The following is an 18923-nucleotide window of genomic DNA, read 5'->3' on the forward strand; positions in this document are numbered from 1 at the left end:
TGCATATAACATGCATGTAACCAAAATCGTTCCAAATCGAGTTAGGTTTACCTGAAAAAGTTGCGGAGGTCAGGTGGCTTCGCGTAAAATCTTGACTCAATCATTCCAGGACTTATGGTCAAAGGTATGCCTTTGACTATGTATATACTAATAGTGAATAGTTGTATTTTCTCGTTTTAATTAACTTGATACGTACATTTTTTCAAGACAGTCAGCTCTATCTATCCTGCAAGGGATATAGACATGACTATATGTATGTATATAAGTATGTAATTTTAGAAACGATTCTGAAATCAACGTTTTAGTATCATATTAGCGGGCGGCTGCCTGTTTGAAAGGTTGGTACAAAAGTTGTCTTACAACATGTAAAATGCTCACATGCAGGGGCATGTGAGCATTTTACAACTTTCTCAAAGAGCATGTAACATAGGGATGTTACATGCTCTTTACATGAGAAAGTTTTGAATTTAACTGCTGATATTTGCAATCTGGAATAAATAAAAGTTTATGAATCCGAAAAACTGATCCTTGTTAAATCAAAATTTATATCCGCTCACACTATGACCCCATATTTACGGGAGAATTTGACTTTGTAAGACTTCAATAATACTTTCCTGAGTACACCTTTGTTTCATAAATCTGATCCGAGCCGAAATCTTTGTAAAATTGTTTCCTCATGCAACTAGGAGTAGTACGAGACTTGGATTACACATCTGAGTGAAGTGTGAAAACTTTCTAGATTTACTTGCATAATAAGCTATGTAGTTTCCGGCACTTTTTATTAGAACCACTCTAATATTTCCCATTGATGTTGTAAAAGACGACTAAGGGATAGGCCTATAAACTTGGGATTCCTCTTGTGCGCGATGTGTGTGCGCGATGTGTTTTCGCGTGCGCATGCTTTCACTGTTGTTCGTGGCTTTTATGTCTTTTGAGACTGTTGACTCTGTCTACCCCGCAAGTATGTATTAACTTACTTTTTTAAGCTGTACATATTGGTATAAACAAACATATCTTAATCAAATCGGAGCGTAATGGCCATCTTGCCTTGGTGGCACGTCTAAGGTCAGGTCTTGTGTATCTAGCTTAAGAAATATGCAAAGATCGTGCTAAGCGTAAGATGTACTCTGCCTACACCTCCTGGAAAGAAGCGTTGTTTTATATATGTACCTATGTAATTCACATATCACAATTAAACTTCTGAGATTTTTTGAACAAAGTTACCTGCGGTTTTAGTTAACAAACTTGTTACGAAAAGAATTGACCTGGCATTGTTACAAACTAATCTAATGATAGTGCACTAACTGCGTCCGGGGTGGATTACTAAAGGCTTCCAGGGATATCATGTATTCCTTTAGAGTCACTTAAAAATAACAATCTCATTGTATGTAAGGACTCACTCCAAAGAATATCGGATATATGGCCGGCAAATGGCTCAGTAGTATAACTACATCATCTCTTCTTGTGGGTTTATAGAAGGCGACTAAAGAGTAAAAACATTCAACTAATTTTATAAATGCAAAAATTTTCAAGGATGTGTGGATGTGTGTTTGTAACTCTAACTAGCAAAAACTACTAATTAGATTTTCAGTTTCGACATTGGAGTAACAGAACAAGTTTAAATTTTAGATACTAAAATACATGTTAAATCAATTTAAAAGTGTTTGTAAGAAAGGTTTTTTTATGAAGTAAATCCTTTTAAAATATAACTCCGAGATTTAAATTTCTAATTATTAGGTATATAAGATGTCCGGTCGTTTGGCAGGTCATTGCGACAAAACCAACGGTTAAACCCATAGTAAATACCCAAATATCAAAACGTTTCCTAAAAGGGTATCTGAATATTATCAAATAAAGGGCCAGATTAGTTTGTATTAAGTAATTAGTCTGTTTCCAATTAACAGATGTTACCGGCCCTTTGATGTCCTTTGTAAACAATCGGTTTCCTGCTATTAATGATAAAGTATTGACATTTAATGTCGTATTCCCTTCATTTAAATTAATTTTTCTATTGCCAACAGTAGAAATCTTTCTACGGTAGCATGGAAGGTCGCAATAGAAAAATGTGCCTATTCCCTTAGTTGCCTTTTACGACAGTCCATTCTAGGAACTAAACAGCCCATTATTTATTCAAATTCCTCCATACACCACAACTTTTGTCGCGCAAATTGTACAATCCCAAAGCTAGCATTTTTGTTCTGAAAATTGGCTTCGGGACCACTGACAAAGGAATTTTTTCGCAGCCATCCTAAGCGCTTAAGTGCTCCATGGCGATCGCTATGTTCAAAGTTGAAACTTCAAAAAATAGTCTCCATGCTACCAGAATATTTGTTTTGACTTCGGGTAAAAGAGAAACTCATAGTATGTTTGACACCCACACACAAGTCACATTTGTTAACTTTACGGGGTTGAAAAAACTGATAGGCCACATTCAGGTATTCTTCTGATTCGCGCCGTGTGATTCCCGGAATTTGAGAACTGGAGTTCTCCATATCTTTTATGTGGAAGTCATAAAAGCCGAATAAAGAAATAAACATTTTACTTAGTGCATCAACAATGATTGGGATGGATTAGTTTCCAACACATAACTACCTCCCCTGTCAACAGAGTCACGGAGGTCAGAAGATAGTCGTTTTGTATAATTACCAAACTCTCCTATTTCTGAGTCGTGGTCATAAACCGATCCCAGGTTCATCTCCACAGGGGATGCAATCAAGACACCAAGAAGTACTATGATAACTATAGTTCCTGCCCAATGGTTTTCCCCTCTCTTTCTCTCTCTCCCTCATCCTCGCACATTCCCAGTTGCACCCTCTACCATTGCGATTGGAAGCCTGGGGTACTCTTTTCTTCATATACCTTTTAGCTTTGTCCGGTTTGTGCTTTCTTTAGTCTTCAGACAATTGGCACTCATATCATCTTTAAATGATATGATTTATGCCGTGTGGTTCCCGGCACCAACACAAAAAAGAATAGGACCACTCCATCTCTTTCCCATGGATGTCGTAAAAGGCGACTAAGGGATAGGCTTACAAACTTGGGATTCGTTTTTAGGCGATGGGCTAGCAACCTGTCACTATTTGAATCTCAATTCTATCATTAAGCCAAATAGCTGAACGTGGTCATTCAGTCTTTTCAAGACTGTTGGCTCTGTCTACCCCGCAAGGGATATAGACGTGACCATATGTATGTATCATCTTTAAAGACGTCAAACCAGGTTTTCTTCAGCATCCCCAATGTAACATAATCGTAGTCCTTACTCTTAAAACATTAGCACAGAGCAAGGAAAGTTACTCCGTCGATCATCCGACATTCTGTGCTCTGTGATTTGACAAAGTTGCATCCCCTATAATATGAACTGTCCCGGGGGAGGTCATAACATTCCACATAAAGTACGTGATCGTTAAAACGGTTTATATTTTTAGGAGATTAGTTGGAAGGTAGTAGAAGTAAGTGCAGGCCATGATTGTAGGTAGTATGTGTGACATTTTATGTACCGTAATGGAGCATGTTTTGCAGTAGCTGGGGTGAAATTTAAAAGCTTACTATTTATGCAAATGTTAAGGTTGTTTCCTCAAAGCGCCATTTTATAGCCTCATAGCCAATCTAGACAATAAGTCTAAGCCTTCTGCTTTTTGTCCATGGGCTAGATTGCTATTATCTTAATTCTATTGCTAAATATTAATTCGGTTTCGAAAGAAATCCTTTCAATAAATTCAGATCCTGATTGTAAAACGGAATGAAGTTTAAAAAATTTAAAAATAGCCCACCATCAGTTACGACGTCTCATTCACCAGTAGGTATCACTTCTATACATACATACAATATCGTCTTTACCACTTACGGGGTAGACAGAGCCAACGGTGAACTCGGAAAGAGTGAAAGCGTTATTCCGAATTCTATGGAAATAGATGCAAATCTCTGTTGAGACGTATATAAACATCCAAGATTATAGCCGATTCTTTGCGATCGTCACGTTCCTATACGCGGACTTTGTCATTCTCATCTAGATAGGCTTTGTTTTCCAATTTAGAGGTTTTATGTGATTTCAGCGAAGATACAGGGTGATTCGCAACAAAGACATTACTGTATTGGAAAAATGCTTAGCGTTTTATGATGGATTTGACGACGCTCGTTCTATAAACATTGTATGTGATTGGGGAAACGATTTGATGGAAAACATATCTAACCAGTGTCAGCAATGAAAAGTATTTCATTAAATATGTTATCGTGAAAAATACCTATGCACCGATTGGTAGTAAAGATCATAAAACATGGTTATAAAAAGAACTTTTATTTGTAACGTGTGGTTCCCGGCATCAATAGAAAAAAGAATAGGACCGTTCATCTCCATATCTTTCCCATGGATGTCGTAAAAGGCGATTAAGGGATAGGCTTATAAACTTAGGATTCTTCATCTAGGCCTCTCAATTCTATCAGTAAGCCAAACAGCTGATCGCAGCCTATCAGAATTTTGAAGACTGTTGGCTCTTTCTACCCCACAAGGGATATAGACGTGATTGTATGTATGTATTCATAACTGAAATTTTCCTCTCTGACCAATGGAAATCAAAAGTATTTCACCTAGGTTTTCTTCTATTAAAAATAATTTACTGTCTGCTAGGCTGCTGAAGTTGACGATATTTGAAGAAAATGTTGCAGTCCAGTTTGTTAGGTACTGCTTCTTCTGCACTAACGCTTTGGAAGCGACAGTAAATTTAGTTTTAAGTAATTTATTTGACATGAACCAATGTTGTAAAACCAAAAGATATGACAATTATTAAGTGATGTTTCAATTGTCACATAAAAAAGAATAAAAAAAAATTTTTTTTTGGATTTGACTCAGTACGAGCATTGAGCCAAGTCTCAAATCACTTCCATCATCTGTTACTTCGCGGAATCGCAACAAAATCTAGTGGGAAAACCAATTTGTTTCTATTTTAGTTTAAAGTTAATGACTGTAGTGACGAATACTTATGTACGTTTGCCTTTATATTTTACCTTCAAAACAATTTGTATAACAGATGACGCGTAAACTGAAAAATATCTTAATTTCACATTGTACCAAACAATTTACATTAATGCTCGCCTTTGGACAAACACACTGACAAACGACTCAATTAATCGCTTTGTACAAAATCTACACTAAAACAAAGTTAAATTTGTATTCATAAAACAACTAAGAAAGGATTTTAAACTTTGTGCGCCAAAAAATAAGACTCTTAATTAAAATTGGTTTGATTTCTCCGTTGTTGCTTTTGCTATTGTTCTTAGGGGTTATTTGTGCAGGTGCAAATTGTTTGTAGATATTGTTATATTTATGTATAAATAGTAGTTCATTACGGACAAATTTGTGTATAGTATATACCGAATTGGTCGAATTAAGACCAGCAAAATGCTGCCTTTCGTTTTGGTATTATTCGTCGCTTCGGTAAGTTTTGTTTTTATTAAGTGAAATTCGTGCTTTGAGTGGTTAAATAAGTTTTATCTAAAATGAGTCTATAAAGCTAAGTTCTGCTGAAAGTAAACTTTGAATAACGCTGTGTTGAGAAATTCTACTTTAGAAATCAGGTACATTTCTCAAGCCTTCTGGTTTTTTCCAAAGGAAAACTTAAAACAAATAAAAAATCGTATAAAAAGATTACAAAGATGATATTTTTTTTATTGATATACTGTAATACTTTTCCGGAAAGAGGCGCGAAGTACCTAACACACATATGTATTGTATTATAAATGTTTACTCTGTAAACACATAACTCAAATCAAATTAAAGTTCCTACGATACGAGAGCATAAAGTTTAACTTACAGACAGACAGACTGGGTAACGACTTAACGACTGTCATATTCATACGACGAGATAGCAACTTTGTCATTGTTTGTGCAAAATGGTGGAAATTATACTGTCATATGTCACGGCTTCTCAGACTTTTCATGTGAAATGATAATCTTGTCTAAAAAGGACATACAAAGGCGACGCAACGTAACGCCCCAAAGTACATACCTACTATGTAAAAATAAACTTAAATAAATGCTTTCAATATTTTTTTAATTGTTTGGCTATCGGACTTCGGTTATTTAGACCATAAAGGTTTAGTCATTTATGTAGATAACCGACCCATCCATATTTGAAGACTTGCCATTCTTTTCAGATATACTAATATAAACTTGAATTACATATTTACTCGGTATGCGTGTAATAACTAATAACAGTCAATGTCTTAAACTTTAATCGCAATATAAGCTACTCTTATGCACAAAACCTGAAAAATTTACTTGAATATACAAACCGATAAAGAATAATATTCACCGAACGCAAAAAGAAAAGAAGCAGAGAAATTTTAACAATAAAATTCTCAACTAAGTATTTCATTTCCCATCTTACGGGGAAAATCAATTTGTTCCCAACTCATACATCGGTGGATTATTAGGGCTCTCAATACGCATTGGCGGGAATCCGGATTTACATGGAAATAAATGAGAATAATGTGCGGTGCCCGTGCCAGCGACACGGGATGACGCGGGATGGAGTAGGGCTGCCAAAATATTCATTTGAATTATTTCTTTAAATATTTTTTACCTTAAATATAAATTCTATTTAATGCCATCACACGCTGTAAAAATGTTTGCTGTGAAAAGCAACTTGCTCGATAACTACCTAGAGATGTATCAAGTTTCATAATTCAGCGAATCAATAATTGTACGTTATGAGTTTTATTTACAAATGCTTACTTAGATCTTGTTAATTACTAAATAAGGAACTTAATGGTTACAAACGTAAGCAATAAAAGGAAAAACGATGATTACCAGCTTAAATTTAATTTACAAATTATAAAGTCCCTGCATAGAATCAACCTGTAAAATATATTAAACATCTTATTTTATTATTTCAAACATGCAGTCAACTAAGAAAGTAAACTGAATTGGTATTGGTAACTAGTCTTAAAAATAAAAACTTTCGGGTCCATAATTGACCAAAAAAGGTGATCCTGAGAGGACTACTGAAACTTGCATTGACAATTAGGGTTCTACTTAGGTAGGCTGTAGATAATTTTGAAAACAAATATTATTGTTATTTCAATAATACATCCACAACCCTAGATACGATATATAGAGATCGCGGTGTAAATGACAACCGCGCGGCGATACAGCCTCCGAAAGGGAAATATGATTTTATTAAAAAAATAAGTTCCCTTTACTGTTCTGTATTTTTGAAGACAAAATGATTATTAAAAATAACTTAGTAAGTAGTAGCTTTGTATAGCTTTTAAACAGTTGTGAAAATATTATCTAATAAATTAGTTTAACAAAAAAAAATAATTACAAGCATTAACAAGTGTACTTAGTTTTTTTACAAAAGTCTTTTTCAAATATTCTAAACATTACTGTAAAAAAATCCAGGAAATATTCAAATTACGCCTAATAGATTCTAAAAGTCTTCTTTTGTTGTATCAAAACAACGTACAATATTGTTATTGTTAGAAATATTTTTCACATTTCACAAAAGATAAGCCACAGATATTATTAGGACAACTGGAGTAAGTCGAGTCAACAAATCCCCCGGTTGAGATATGAACACTACCCAACAGTAGACAGCCCTGGTCCTGAATCTGTCACACCTTTACAAACTATTCCACTTTATTACCTTCAATCGAGTACATTTCGTATTTGAAATTCTTGTAGGTTTTCTAAGAAACTTGAGATTGGCCTGTAATTTCTTGACTAATAGAGAGAAATTTATTTACATGTTTGTTTTTACAAAAACTATTTTGATTTAATTAATAAATTCTCACAGCATTAGAAACTTTTTTATTTGCTACAAAAATACACTTCCCTAACGAATTAATCGTTATTGTGCTTAGTAAACCAATAAAACAAAAAAAAATATATAAATTAATGTCTTTCAAACAGCGATTTTAGAAAATTAAATCACAATATTTGTTTTGAATCCAATCATTTTAAGTCTGAAGACTACTTAAATTAAGAAAACAAAAAATATGATATGGATAGATTGACAAAACCCTTTATTACATCGTAAGAATAACATCATAACATACAATACCACCACAAAAGAGACAGAGATGGTACAAAGGCAGATAACATAATATTTAAATTGTAAGCTATGTTGACTATGTACTGTGAAAACAAGTTAAATCAATTTGTCCAGTTGAATCCTGACTTATACTGTTTATACTTCTGCAGGGCGCTTTGGCCGCTCCATCCGTGGTCGTCAACCAAGCCAGCATCAATGACATTGCTCCAATCCCAGACAATGGCAGACTCGTCAACAGGTAAGGCCGCGAGAGGATAAGAACTTAGTAGAGGTCTTGTACGAATGGTCCTGATGGCATCATTTAGAAGCAGAAACAATTCTCGGAGAAAGATGGTAGATTCCATGTGAAATGAGAAGGAACGACTTTTTCAAAACTAGTCACAAAACTGAGAAGTGAGTCGAAAGGAATTAAAAATACACCTTTCTGGCCAAAATTTCGTCTTCCGTATTAAATATATAATTTCCGCATAAAATCACGGTTCTTTCCCGGATGTATTATGTAGATATACTTCGTGCATACAAGTTTGAATGTAAACTGTCCACATTCTAGCTATAAAAGAAGACATCTAAAACACTTCAAAAGAATAGTAAGAACAGGAGAAATGATAAGTAGTCAATCTTTTTCGCAACACATCTTCCTGTTTAAAACATTTTAATATTTTGATCTCTTGCCAGGATTTGTTTTCACAAATAATTGATTTCATAAACAGCTACGTGATCGACCGCTCCTTTGAAGCCATCGACGGTGGAGACACCAACATCTACATCCTGACCATCCAGCAGATCCTGAACGATCTGGCCAACCAGCCGGACGGTCTCAGCCAGAGCTTGGCTGTCGGCACCACCATCGCCGCTCTCGGAGAACTCGCCACTGGCACCCCAGGAGATGCATGTGAAAACGCTGCTGTAAGTTAATCTATCTTTCATTAATTTGAGTATTAATGTTGGATTAAATCTTAAAATTTTTTAAATTGGCCTCACCGTCGTCTTTCTCAGTGATCTCGCTACTAGCACTCCAGGAGACGTATGTGAACACGTTGCTGTAAGTAGACCTTTTACAGAACATGAGTAGGAAAGGAGTGTCAACTGTTAAGAGAAATTGGAAATTTCTGTGCTGTGTCGATCCTGCATAAAGCTTGGATAAGAGAGCAAAGAAGAACACGTTGCAATTAGTTTCGGCTGTGCTTAGGCAGGAATTATTTAAATTTGCCATTCAGTCTTAACCTTAGTCGTAATTTTATCGAAAAACTTATAACATACGTTCTACAGGAGTGGTGTTAGTTCAGCGGGTTTCGTTCATTTAATTCCCGGAACTTCTTTCTTAGTTGATCTACGATATCATTACTTCCTCTAAACATACCAAATAATTCAATAAATTTGTCATTTTCATTCATTACATTCTGCATTTCTTTATGTTTCCATAGCTCGCCAACGCCTACGCCTCCGGTAGAGGAGTCGGAGCAGCCCTGAGCAGCTGGGCCAACAGACTGGCCGGCAGCATCGACCTCATCGTCCAACTCGTCAACAACCCCAATGGAGTCCGTTACTCAGTAAGTTGTACTTAACCAGAATTTGTCGGCAAAGCGTCCATACCTTTGTCTGTACGTGGCGTTTGGGTTCTTTCTTTGCTGTTCAGTTTCAATAATATTTATATTTGTTTCCAAAATAGTTTCTATTAATAACTTCAGTTACGTATCATCAAAATTCGTCATGTGGTTGAGATGGTTATCATCCAAGTTACCATAAATCTCGAAACTTGACTTTCTTGCATTGCATTGTGCAGTTCTTAGTGGCGATTATCCCATCATCATTGAAATTAGTACACCTTATTATTAGAGCAATGAACGTATATTTTGTTGTAAGCACAGCATATCACTCAGTTCCGTAAATATTTATGGCTGGATATTTGCCAATGCATTCGTGATATGTCAATAAATCATATTTCGTTGAGTACCTAAACGACAAATATCTAATCGATAACTCAATTCATATGTCGTTATCACTACATATTTAATAAACATTCCAAAATAGTAAATAATAATAAGAGTGTTGAGGCCTGCTACGTACCATCGACAGTGCTTATATAAAAAATATTTTGCGATATAAATTATACAGCCTTCTACAAGAAACTAACTATAGTTGGATAAAGTACCGACCGATACGTCCGACAAAAGTAAAGAATATGCGTCAAACGGTGGCGATAAAGTTTATTGTCTCTCTCCAGACTGGCCCCCGTGGAAACTGCGTTGGTGGCGGCAGAGCCTACCAATTCGAAGCAGCTTGGGATGCAGTCCTCAACAACGCCAACCCATACCAGATCGGGTAAGGATGCTCCAAATTAGTATACCTAGTTCAAATTAAATATTAACTAAATATCTTGTTGAGAAAATTAAAGGTGACCAAATTTAGTATATGTTTCTACCTGTTCAGTACATTTTTCTCTAGCCATTAAAAATGTAAACAATTACTGTATCTTAGTTCATCATAATATGTGGCGTTCCTCCTGCGTGGATCAAATTTCACCACCCTTAGCCAGTTCGCAGCGGCTGTTGTTACTTGATGCCCCTTTTCCTAATACCAGAAATATTTCTGCATCCAACAGCCTCATCAACGAAGAGTACTGCGCAGCCAAACGCCTGTACAGCGCCTTCAACAGCCGTAGCAACAACGTCGGAGCCGCCGTCACCGCCGCCGCCACCGGCCCGGCCAACGCCGCTCTCCAACAAGCCCTGCCACAGCTTACCAACGTCAGTATTCTCTGTCACTACATAGTATAAAACAGAGTCGCTATTTTAGTCTGTTTGTCTGTATGCTTAAATCTTTAAAATTACGCAACGGATTTTGATGCGGTTTTTTGCAACAGGTAGAGTGATTCAAGAGGAAGGTTTTTATGTATAATTTTTTCTGAATTTTGCACCCGTGCGATGCCGGGGCGGGTCGCTAGTATTTTAATAAAAACTTCAGAAGTTTATATTAACAGCAATGGTCAATATTGGAGATGCCGTCTCTAAAATCTGACTCATTCCAACGAGCTTAGTCTGAGCTCAATTACCTTGGTACATCTGCTTTTATAGTTGTAACACATACACTTGGGATTCTTCTTATAAACGGTGGGTGGCCTGTCACTATTTGAATCTCAATTCCATCACTTAGCCTTACAGAACGTGGCCTTTCAGTCTTTCCAAGACTGATAACTCTGTCTACCCCATAAGATACATAGATGAGACAACAACTTGTCGACATCTAGGAAGCCATTATCGCTGCCGCTAAGTACTTTAACGAACGTTAATTTTCTGCAAACTTCAATTGTTAACTATCAGTTACCTATTGCTCGCAGCATTTTGAGCTGAACATGTAAATAACCATTATTTTTATCGGCAGTTCCTGAGAGTGGTCGCCGGCGGTGGAAACCCAGCAGGTGTCGCTGGAGCCGCCAAGGCAGCCCTCGCCAGCGCCGTCGCCAACGTCCAGGCTTCAGGACTCTACTGAGGAGTTCAGTGACCGCACCCCCCACTTGTACATATAATATACCTATATATGTATCATACAACAACAAAACTGTGCTCTTTATAGTATGTATAGCATTCATATACACAGCCACGAAACGTGAAGAATATCTTTATGAATATTCAACTCTTGTTTGTGGCATTTCGTAAGTCAATAGATGATTATATTATTATGTAAATATACGTTTATATTTAACAAAAACGACCTGGCTTTTCATTCAATGGCTATTTTTTGTTCAATAAAGATGTATCCAGTTCACTAAATTTTTATATGTCGTGTTTTATTTCGTCGTATCGAAACCTTAGTAGGTACCTACTTACTTATTTGAGAATTACGCAGTATAGTATGGTCCCTGGAGTGGATCCCTAAATAAAGTAAAAAAAACATGTTTGCAATTTAAAAAGACGAAATACGTTAAACCATCGCCACTATTTGTAAAGAAGGTGAGCCCAAATTTTTCGAGATCTTAAAAATAGTTGAGACTTCAGTTTCTGAGCTAAACTACTTATAAGGAAATCAATAATTTTTAAAAAATGCTCGAAATTGTACCTCTCACATAACAATACATTAAATATTGGAAGAATGAAGTACATCGAATACTGGAGAAAAGCATGGGGTGCGCCTAGGACCTTGATCCTGGATTGGGAATGACATGTTGCAGGGGAACCTAAACCATGGGGTATCATGCTGACAAATTCAGTTGCCTGAATGTGCATATTGCCAAACGATTTTTCTGTCGTCGTAAAAACTGTTCAAACTATTGGTTAATTGCGTAATATTAATAACAAAACAAGGAAATCAAAATTAATATTGAATTCTTCTGATTCCTAATCAACCACAAATAAGGAAAAGAGAACAGTTGACATTATGCAGTTATTGAAAATAAACCATTGTATATGTTATTATTATAGGAGTTATTAGTGCCATAATGTAGTAATGTTGAGAAACAATCCAAAATGAAAATCTTTTTGTTATTGGTGTTTGTGTTACTATTTTGTCGTGATATGAGTTTGACTGCACAAGGTAAAATACTATTAAGATTTTGTTAGAATAATAAGTAGGGTATTAATAGATTTTTAACTTTTGACACACATGCGGTTTTGAAGCTGTAGTAGATATAATAAGGTGTACCTAAGTTATGTGACGTCAATTAGTGATATTTTTATTGTATAAAATTTTAAAAATAAATGTATTCTATTTTATTCTTTTGCTCTCAACCAGAATGGAAGTTTGTTTTTCTTACAGCTCCTTTAATTTTTCAGATTATCATGAAAAATATGTTATTTTATGTTCAAATTATCATTTGCACAAAAAAGAGAATATTAATTTTGAGGAATCATTCTTGGACGTAGCCGAAAGTTTCGGTTACAAACTGAAAAGAGTGACAAGTAATTGTGATTTAGCAGAGACACTTAAATACAGTGAGTTGTAAGTATATTTTTCATACAGTTCTGGAACCCAAAACATAAACGAAGAGTTTGCTTGTGGCAGATCCCAAGGGGATAAAAATTAGTTTATTTTTTAACAAAATCTATTTCATTACTACCGCACCGCCTCGATCGAGAGAGCTATAATTTCGACTTAATGTTTATTATCGTCATAATTTTCAAATAGCCAGAATCATTGTGACATTTTTACATTCTACATAACAAAATGCCCCGTAGTCAATTAATTTAAGCATAAAAGAAAGTTTATATAAGTTTATATAATTTTCAGTTACAGGAACAGCGTTGTTATCAATTTTAACCTCATTGATTTTGGCAATGCGATCGAAGTTAACAAACTTGGCAGTTACGATGGAAACATAATCGTGGAATACTATGACAAATTAAACAATAGCATATGCGAATATAATAGTAAAAATAATCAAACAGATATGTATGGAAGAAATTGCAGTGGTCCTGCTTTTAATGCCAAAAACAAAATATTTGTAGGCTCGATAGAAGAGAATACAGCTCTTTTTAATGTTTTTAGAGCTATCACAGACAAACATATAAAAGTTAAAAATAATTTTAGAAATATTTTACTCTGTTCAGATATATGCGACTCATATATTATTAATACACAATTTCATATAATTTGTGAACAATGTGATAAGGAATTCGAATGCGATAACAATACTATAGCGATTGTTGCGCCAACGCCTGAAAAAGTAAAAGTACCATTTAACGAAAATATACCGATTATATTTTATGATACTTTTTATATGGAAGAAGATTTCGGAGAAGATACAGATGTATCAATATATGACTATGATACTAGTACCACTTCAATACATTGGAAAGCACTCTCGACTATGACAATTGATGTCATAAACAGTCGCATTTGGGAAAGAATCGCCGTAATATCAGATGATTCTGCGTTAAGTAAGATATTAAGAAATGATCTTATAGAAAACTTTGTAAAGAAGTCCGTTTTATTCGCGATACGAAAATGTTCAGAAGTGGATGAGTTCAAAAAGGTTAATAATATGAATTCATTAGGGAGTTTAACCACTCTATATTAGACCATCCTAAGCATGTGAAAATATTCAGTTATTAATCGACTTTTTACTTATTTACAGACACTTATACTATTCAAGGAAGTAAGAGCACCAATAATTATTGTCTACGTAGCTAAACGTAACTTAGGTAAGTTCATAAGAAGTGCTCAAGAAGTGGAAATGGCCAAAGATGATGTTATCTGGGTATTCCCAGGATACAAAGAAAATGATATAAAGGTAAATTTTAGAAATACAATCACTCATAATCATACAATCGTTATGGAAAGCGGTCAATAAAGCTTTGGCGCTAACTAAAAGTAGGTGCGAAACAATTCGCTTTTGTAGCAGGAATATGCAGCCATGACTTCTTGAAATTCAATAGCGTCCATGTACTGCGGTTCCTAGTAACTAACCATAGGCAAGCTAACATATAAACAAACAGACGTTTATACAATTAAGTAAAAAAATCTTTTCTTTTTCAGGGATTTAAGTACGCTACTTTTATATACTGTAAACCCGAGTATGAAGTAGCGCTGTCAATAGTGATCCATAAATATAAGAGAGCTTTCGGTAACGAAGATAAATTCAGAAAGTAAGTCTGTTGCTTGTTCTTATACAATTTTCGATTTAGTAAGACAATTTCTTCAAACTACTTTTAATGCACATGAGAGATCAAATTTTTGAAACCGCACGGTATTTATTTTTTTAGAACAATCAAGAACTATAAACCGCCAGCAACCTGCAGTGTTGGTCTTCAAAGAGTCATCTACGTTCCACTCTCACTCACATCTCTGAAAACACCATATCAAGCTTGTGCACTGGTGACAAATGACTTCTACCAGCCATGCGCCGACTGGCATGTTCTTTACATCATTCTGACCCTCACAATATTTCTGGTTCTGGTATTCATTATACTCGTGATCTTCAATCGTATTCAGATGAATACGTTAGAGTACAGGCCATTGGACAGGCCCCCTTCGGTATGGCGACGGTTGTTGCAAAAAGACAGACCGAGTACTTCACGAGCATTTCAAATGCTGCCCAGGAGATATTAAAATAAAAACAAATGTTCTGCAAATAGGATGTTTTGTAATATAATTGTTATTATAAAACTGAATGAAACAATAAAATACTCAGCCAAGATTTTTAATCAGTTCTTTGAAGAACTTAACATCCTTCTTTTCATGGTTGTACACATCCTCCGGATCTATTGACGTTGAGGTGACCGCTTCCCCTCCGGCTACCTCGTAAATGAACGATCGAATCTGAAAAGAAATGCCTGTAATATTAAAAATTGAAAAATACCAATATACTAACGCACAGTTAACCCCAATAAATGGATTCGCTGAAATTTGGCATCGAGATTTCCAGTATAATAATGAAAGTTTCTTTTAAGGAAAAGCTGAACTATAGTTAGCTCAATTTACACAAGCTATAAATATTTCTTTTCTTTTCAAAACTTTTCCAAATATATATACATAAATAGAAACAATCCTCTTTTCCGGAACTTTACCCCTTTCCCAAACCATAATATGTATTTAATTATCACATGCAATTAACTGATCCCGCACTAGAAATCAAAGTAATCGCAAATGCAGAATGTCAAGAAATACATATTGATGACCAGCGACCCGCCGCAGCTGCGCACGGGTAGCATTTATACATATAAACCTTCCACTTGAATCACTCTATGTATTAAAAAAACTGCATCAAAATCCATCGTGTAGTTTTTGAGATCTGAGCATACATACAGGGGTACAGACGCGGAAAGCGTCTTTGCTTTATACTATGTAGTAAAGTAAATGCTACTGATAATATTAATGGTGGTTAATGTATGTAATGTAATGAGTAACATTATTTTGAACAAGAACCAACTTACTTTTAAATTGATACTTCTCAAGGACTGTAGCAGTTTCAAAGACGACCGTTTCTCTGTAGGATGAGAGATCTGGTACAGACGCATTGCTCGATGAAACTGTACAAAGCAAAAAATTAATATATATATATTAATGGCTTTTTATGGTCTTGTATATCATGAAATTCTTCGTCGGATGTCAAATCCAGTCAGTCTAAAGGTTTAGCTACACTGAGAATGAGGAGTCGCGGGCAGTCTATTTTGAGGTGAGGAGAAGGCTCACCAATTACGACGACCTGAAGTTCTCCTTACCCCGAGGATATACGTTCAGTTTTGTTTTATTTCATGTATTAATTACTACACAAGTAAAACTAGTATTTATTATCCCTTACAATTCTTTCTACCAGTCAACTTTTTAAAAATGGCTAACAGAATATAAATTAGATATCAATTTGTAAATTTGAAAATTATTTAAGGGTGGCAGATACTTTTATAAAATCCTTTAAATTCAATATTAAAATAACTACGTGTGCAAAAACTTAATATTTTATGTTTCATACTGAACAGCGGACAAAAACTATTCAAATGTATCTCTTTGAAATCAAACCCTTGGTATACTCGTTCATTGCAAAAGTGGGCTGCATTTTATATATTTCCTTTCATCACTTCAAATAAATTAAATTCCTGGACACCTTTCACAAACAGGCTTTTTAAAGAACGTTAGTTTTGCTGTTCGCTTTATATTATGGAAATTTGAGTGAGTTTGGTCTTACTGATGTCAAGCAAGATGAGGTTTTAGTAGATGCACGAAGCTCAAATAATGCCAGTGGAGAATTCCATATCTTGGCGGCGCACATAATTAAAGTTTTGGTAATTCGAGTGTAGAGTATGGGGATGTCGACTACAATAACGTTTTCATTACAAATAAATCTTTACCCTCTCCAAAAGACACCAGGTGTCCCGGTACTGCTGCAAGAAGACCATGGGAGCCAATATGGCGGCGTAGAAGGCCGCTTCCCGATCCAGGATGTCTTCCCCCTCCGACATCCCGTATACTGTACCCCGGAACTTGTGGAGAAAGGCCGCATTTGCGTGTTCTTTGTCGAAACTGAAAATTGTTGGTCGGTATGTCTTAATGCCTTGGGATTCTTCTTTTAGACTATGGGCTAGCAACTGGTCACTAAGTATATCTCAATTGTATTCTTGACTTTGTCTACCTTATAACCCTTACAGGTAGGTATAACGTCGTGATATTTCTCTCCTTATGGGTAATGGGTTATTTATCGTTTGAAGTATTCTTCTTTTTCCCAGGTCACATATCTGAGCCGAGAATCTTACCCACTCCTGGTCGGTAGTCACAGCCCGTTAGAAGCATGAGACTCGTTAAACCTCAAATGAAATGATTTAATTTCACTTTAAGCTGATGTTTGGCGTCCAACCAAATTAGTGCGATATAACATTATTGGAAATAATTAAACGCAAACAGTGACCGTCCGAACACATATTATGTAGCTAAACGAAAATTAATTATTTTTGGCAAATTAATTTTCAACAAGCCTGTTAATGTTATGAAATTATGAAAGTACAAAAATCTTTTACATTTATACTCCTATAAAGATACGAAAGCCTCAGCATACGTAGTTTTAGATCTTCCCATTGATAAAATGTGATCAAAAACGTGACCTCGGACTAGTGTGGCTCAATTGCCCAAGGTAGAAACCAAGACAATAATTTTAAACATTCATATATAAAATCACGCCACTTTCCCAAAGAGATAAGCAGTGACTTCACTTCCCACGATCCCTGAACACCTCTTGCGTTTCTTCCACATTTCAGTCATTCTAACCGCTAGTTTAAAGTTTACTAGACTTTACCTTTCACCAAAACGTCCACAATTTTATAAAGTCATGTGAAACTTACTATGGTAATATGGCATAAAATCTTCTCACTATATCTTTGGTGGATGGTTTTATTCGCAAACAGATCCCGTCTTCCTCATCAAGACGTTTTGCATTCCTAAAGGTCCATCGGTCACCGGGCAACTCGAAATCCAAATCGAAACTCGGTGTAACAGATGAAGACTAGTTGAAAAATCAATGGGCAAATTATGTTTTTTGGGGTCCAGACTTATGACGCATGAAGACGATAAGGTGATGAATTTGGTTTGTGAAATTTATCGAAAAATCTGTCCAAAATGTCGTCATAAAGTTTAAAAAAACTTCCATGCTGGTCACGTAAAATAGAAAAAAAAATTCTCTTCATGCATCGATTGTAAAGTTTTACATGAGAAAAGATTATAAACTTAGAATTCTTATTTTAAGGGATGGGCTTTAAGGTAGGCGATGGGCTAGCAACCTGTCTCTATTTGAATCTTAATTCCATATAAAGCCATACAGCTGAACCTGGCCGTTCAGTCTTTTCAAGACTGTTGGGTCTGTCTACCCCGCAAGACATGACTTTGTATATGTATGTACGTAATTCTAATTTTAAGCGATGGGCTAGATACCTATTAGTAGAGGTATTTATATAAATCAACATTCACCATCTGCAATGGTTATAATGGAAGACTGCTCCAATATTTCTATCAATGGAAATACATAATGGAAATCCACCAACATACATTGAGCGTTCTTTGATCTAATTGCACTTACCACAGTCAATAAGCTAAACAACAAACCGTACAACTTTGGCACCATCTTAACTTAGTCATGATACTATTCTGGTAAAGTAATTCCTTATTTTCCTTTTGTTATGAAAATATGCTCAGGAATTAAGCTGTGTATATTGCAGCTGCTTCTAGCCGTCAGTTCTATTTGACCTATAACATCTATTTGACCTATGTCAATGTCAGAGAATTAAGAAGGAGAAGGAAATGAGGACGAAAAACCATGTTTTGATGGGTAAAATAAAGGACGACCTCAGACTCTAAAAAACACTAGACTTGCTGGCTTTGTTATAATTCTGAAGCATCTTCTAATACGACATACAAAAAAGAAAATTCGGTAGTTTGAATACATTGATATTAAAT

General features: G+C 35.4%; 3 protein-coding genes across 3 annotated transcripts; 2 read left to right on the forward strand and 1 right to left on the reverse strand.

Moving 5' to 3' along the window:
* The first annotated feature begins 5302 nt into the window (after positions 1 to 5302).
* Positions 5303 to 11827, forward strand: LOC106135591 (fibroin light chain). Its single transcript, XM_013335940.2, has 7 exons — positions 5303 to 5431; positions 8201 to 8289; positions 8762 to 8957; positions 9476 to 9601; positions 10276 to 10373; positions 10654 to 10798; positions 11433 to 11827. Exons 1-7 carry the CDS (start codon positions 5396 to 5398, stop codon positions 11538 to 11540), a joined length of 798 nt encoding a protein of 265 aa, XP_013191394.2. The 5' UTR covers positions 5303 to 5395; the 3' UTR covers positions 11541 to 11827.
* Positions 11828 to 11949: 122 nt separating this feature from the next.
* Positions 11950 to 14639, forward strand: LOC106135589 (uncharacterized). The gene is made up of 5 exons (XM_013335939.2): positions 11950 to 12581; positions 12821 to 12986; positions 13275 to 14019; positions 14122 to 14277; positions 14523 to 14639. Exons 1-5 carry the CDS (start codon positions 12515 to 12517, stop codon positions 14634 to 14636), a joined length of 1248 nt encoding a protein of 415 aa, XP_013191393.2. The 5' UTR covers positions 11950 to 12514; the 3' UTR covers positions 14637 to 14639.
* A 534-nt stretch (positions 14640 to 15173) lies between these two features.
* Positions 15174 to 18628, reverse strand: LOC106135548 (uncharacterized). Its single transcript, XM_013335895.2, has 5 exons — positions 18547 to 18628; positions 17816 to 17976; positions 16832 to 17003; positions 15920 to 16015; positions 15174 to 15305 (listed from the first exon to the last, which is right to left on the reverse strand). Exons 1-5 carry the CDS (start codon positions 18589 to 18591, stop codon positions 15174 to 15176), a joined length of 606 nt encoding a protein of 201 aa, XP_013191349.1. The 5' UTR covers positions 18592 to 18628.
* Positions 18629 to 18923: the final 295 nt, after the last annotated feature.

This window comes from Amyelois transitella, chromosome 21, assembly GCF_032362555.1.
Source record: "Amyelois transitella isolate CPQ chromosome 21, ilAmyTran1.1, whole genome shotgun sequence".
In the NCBI taxonomy this organism is placed as follows: domain Eukaryota; kingdom Metazoa; phylum Arthropoda; class Insecta; order Lepidoptera; family Pyralidae; genus Amyelois; species Amyelois transitella.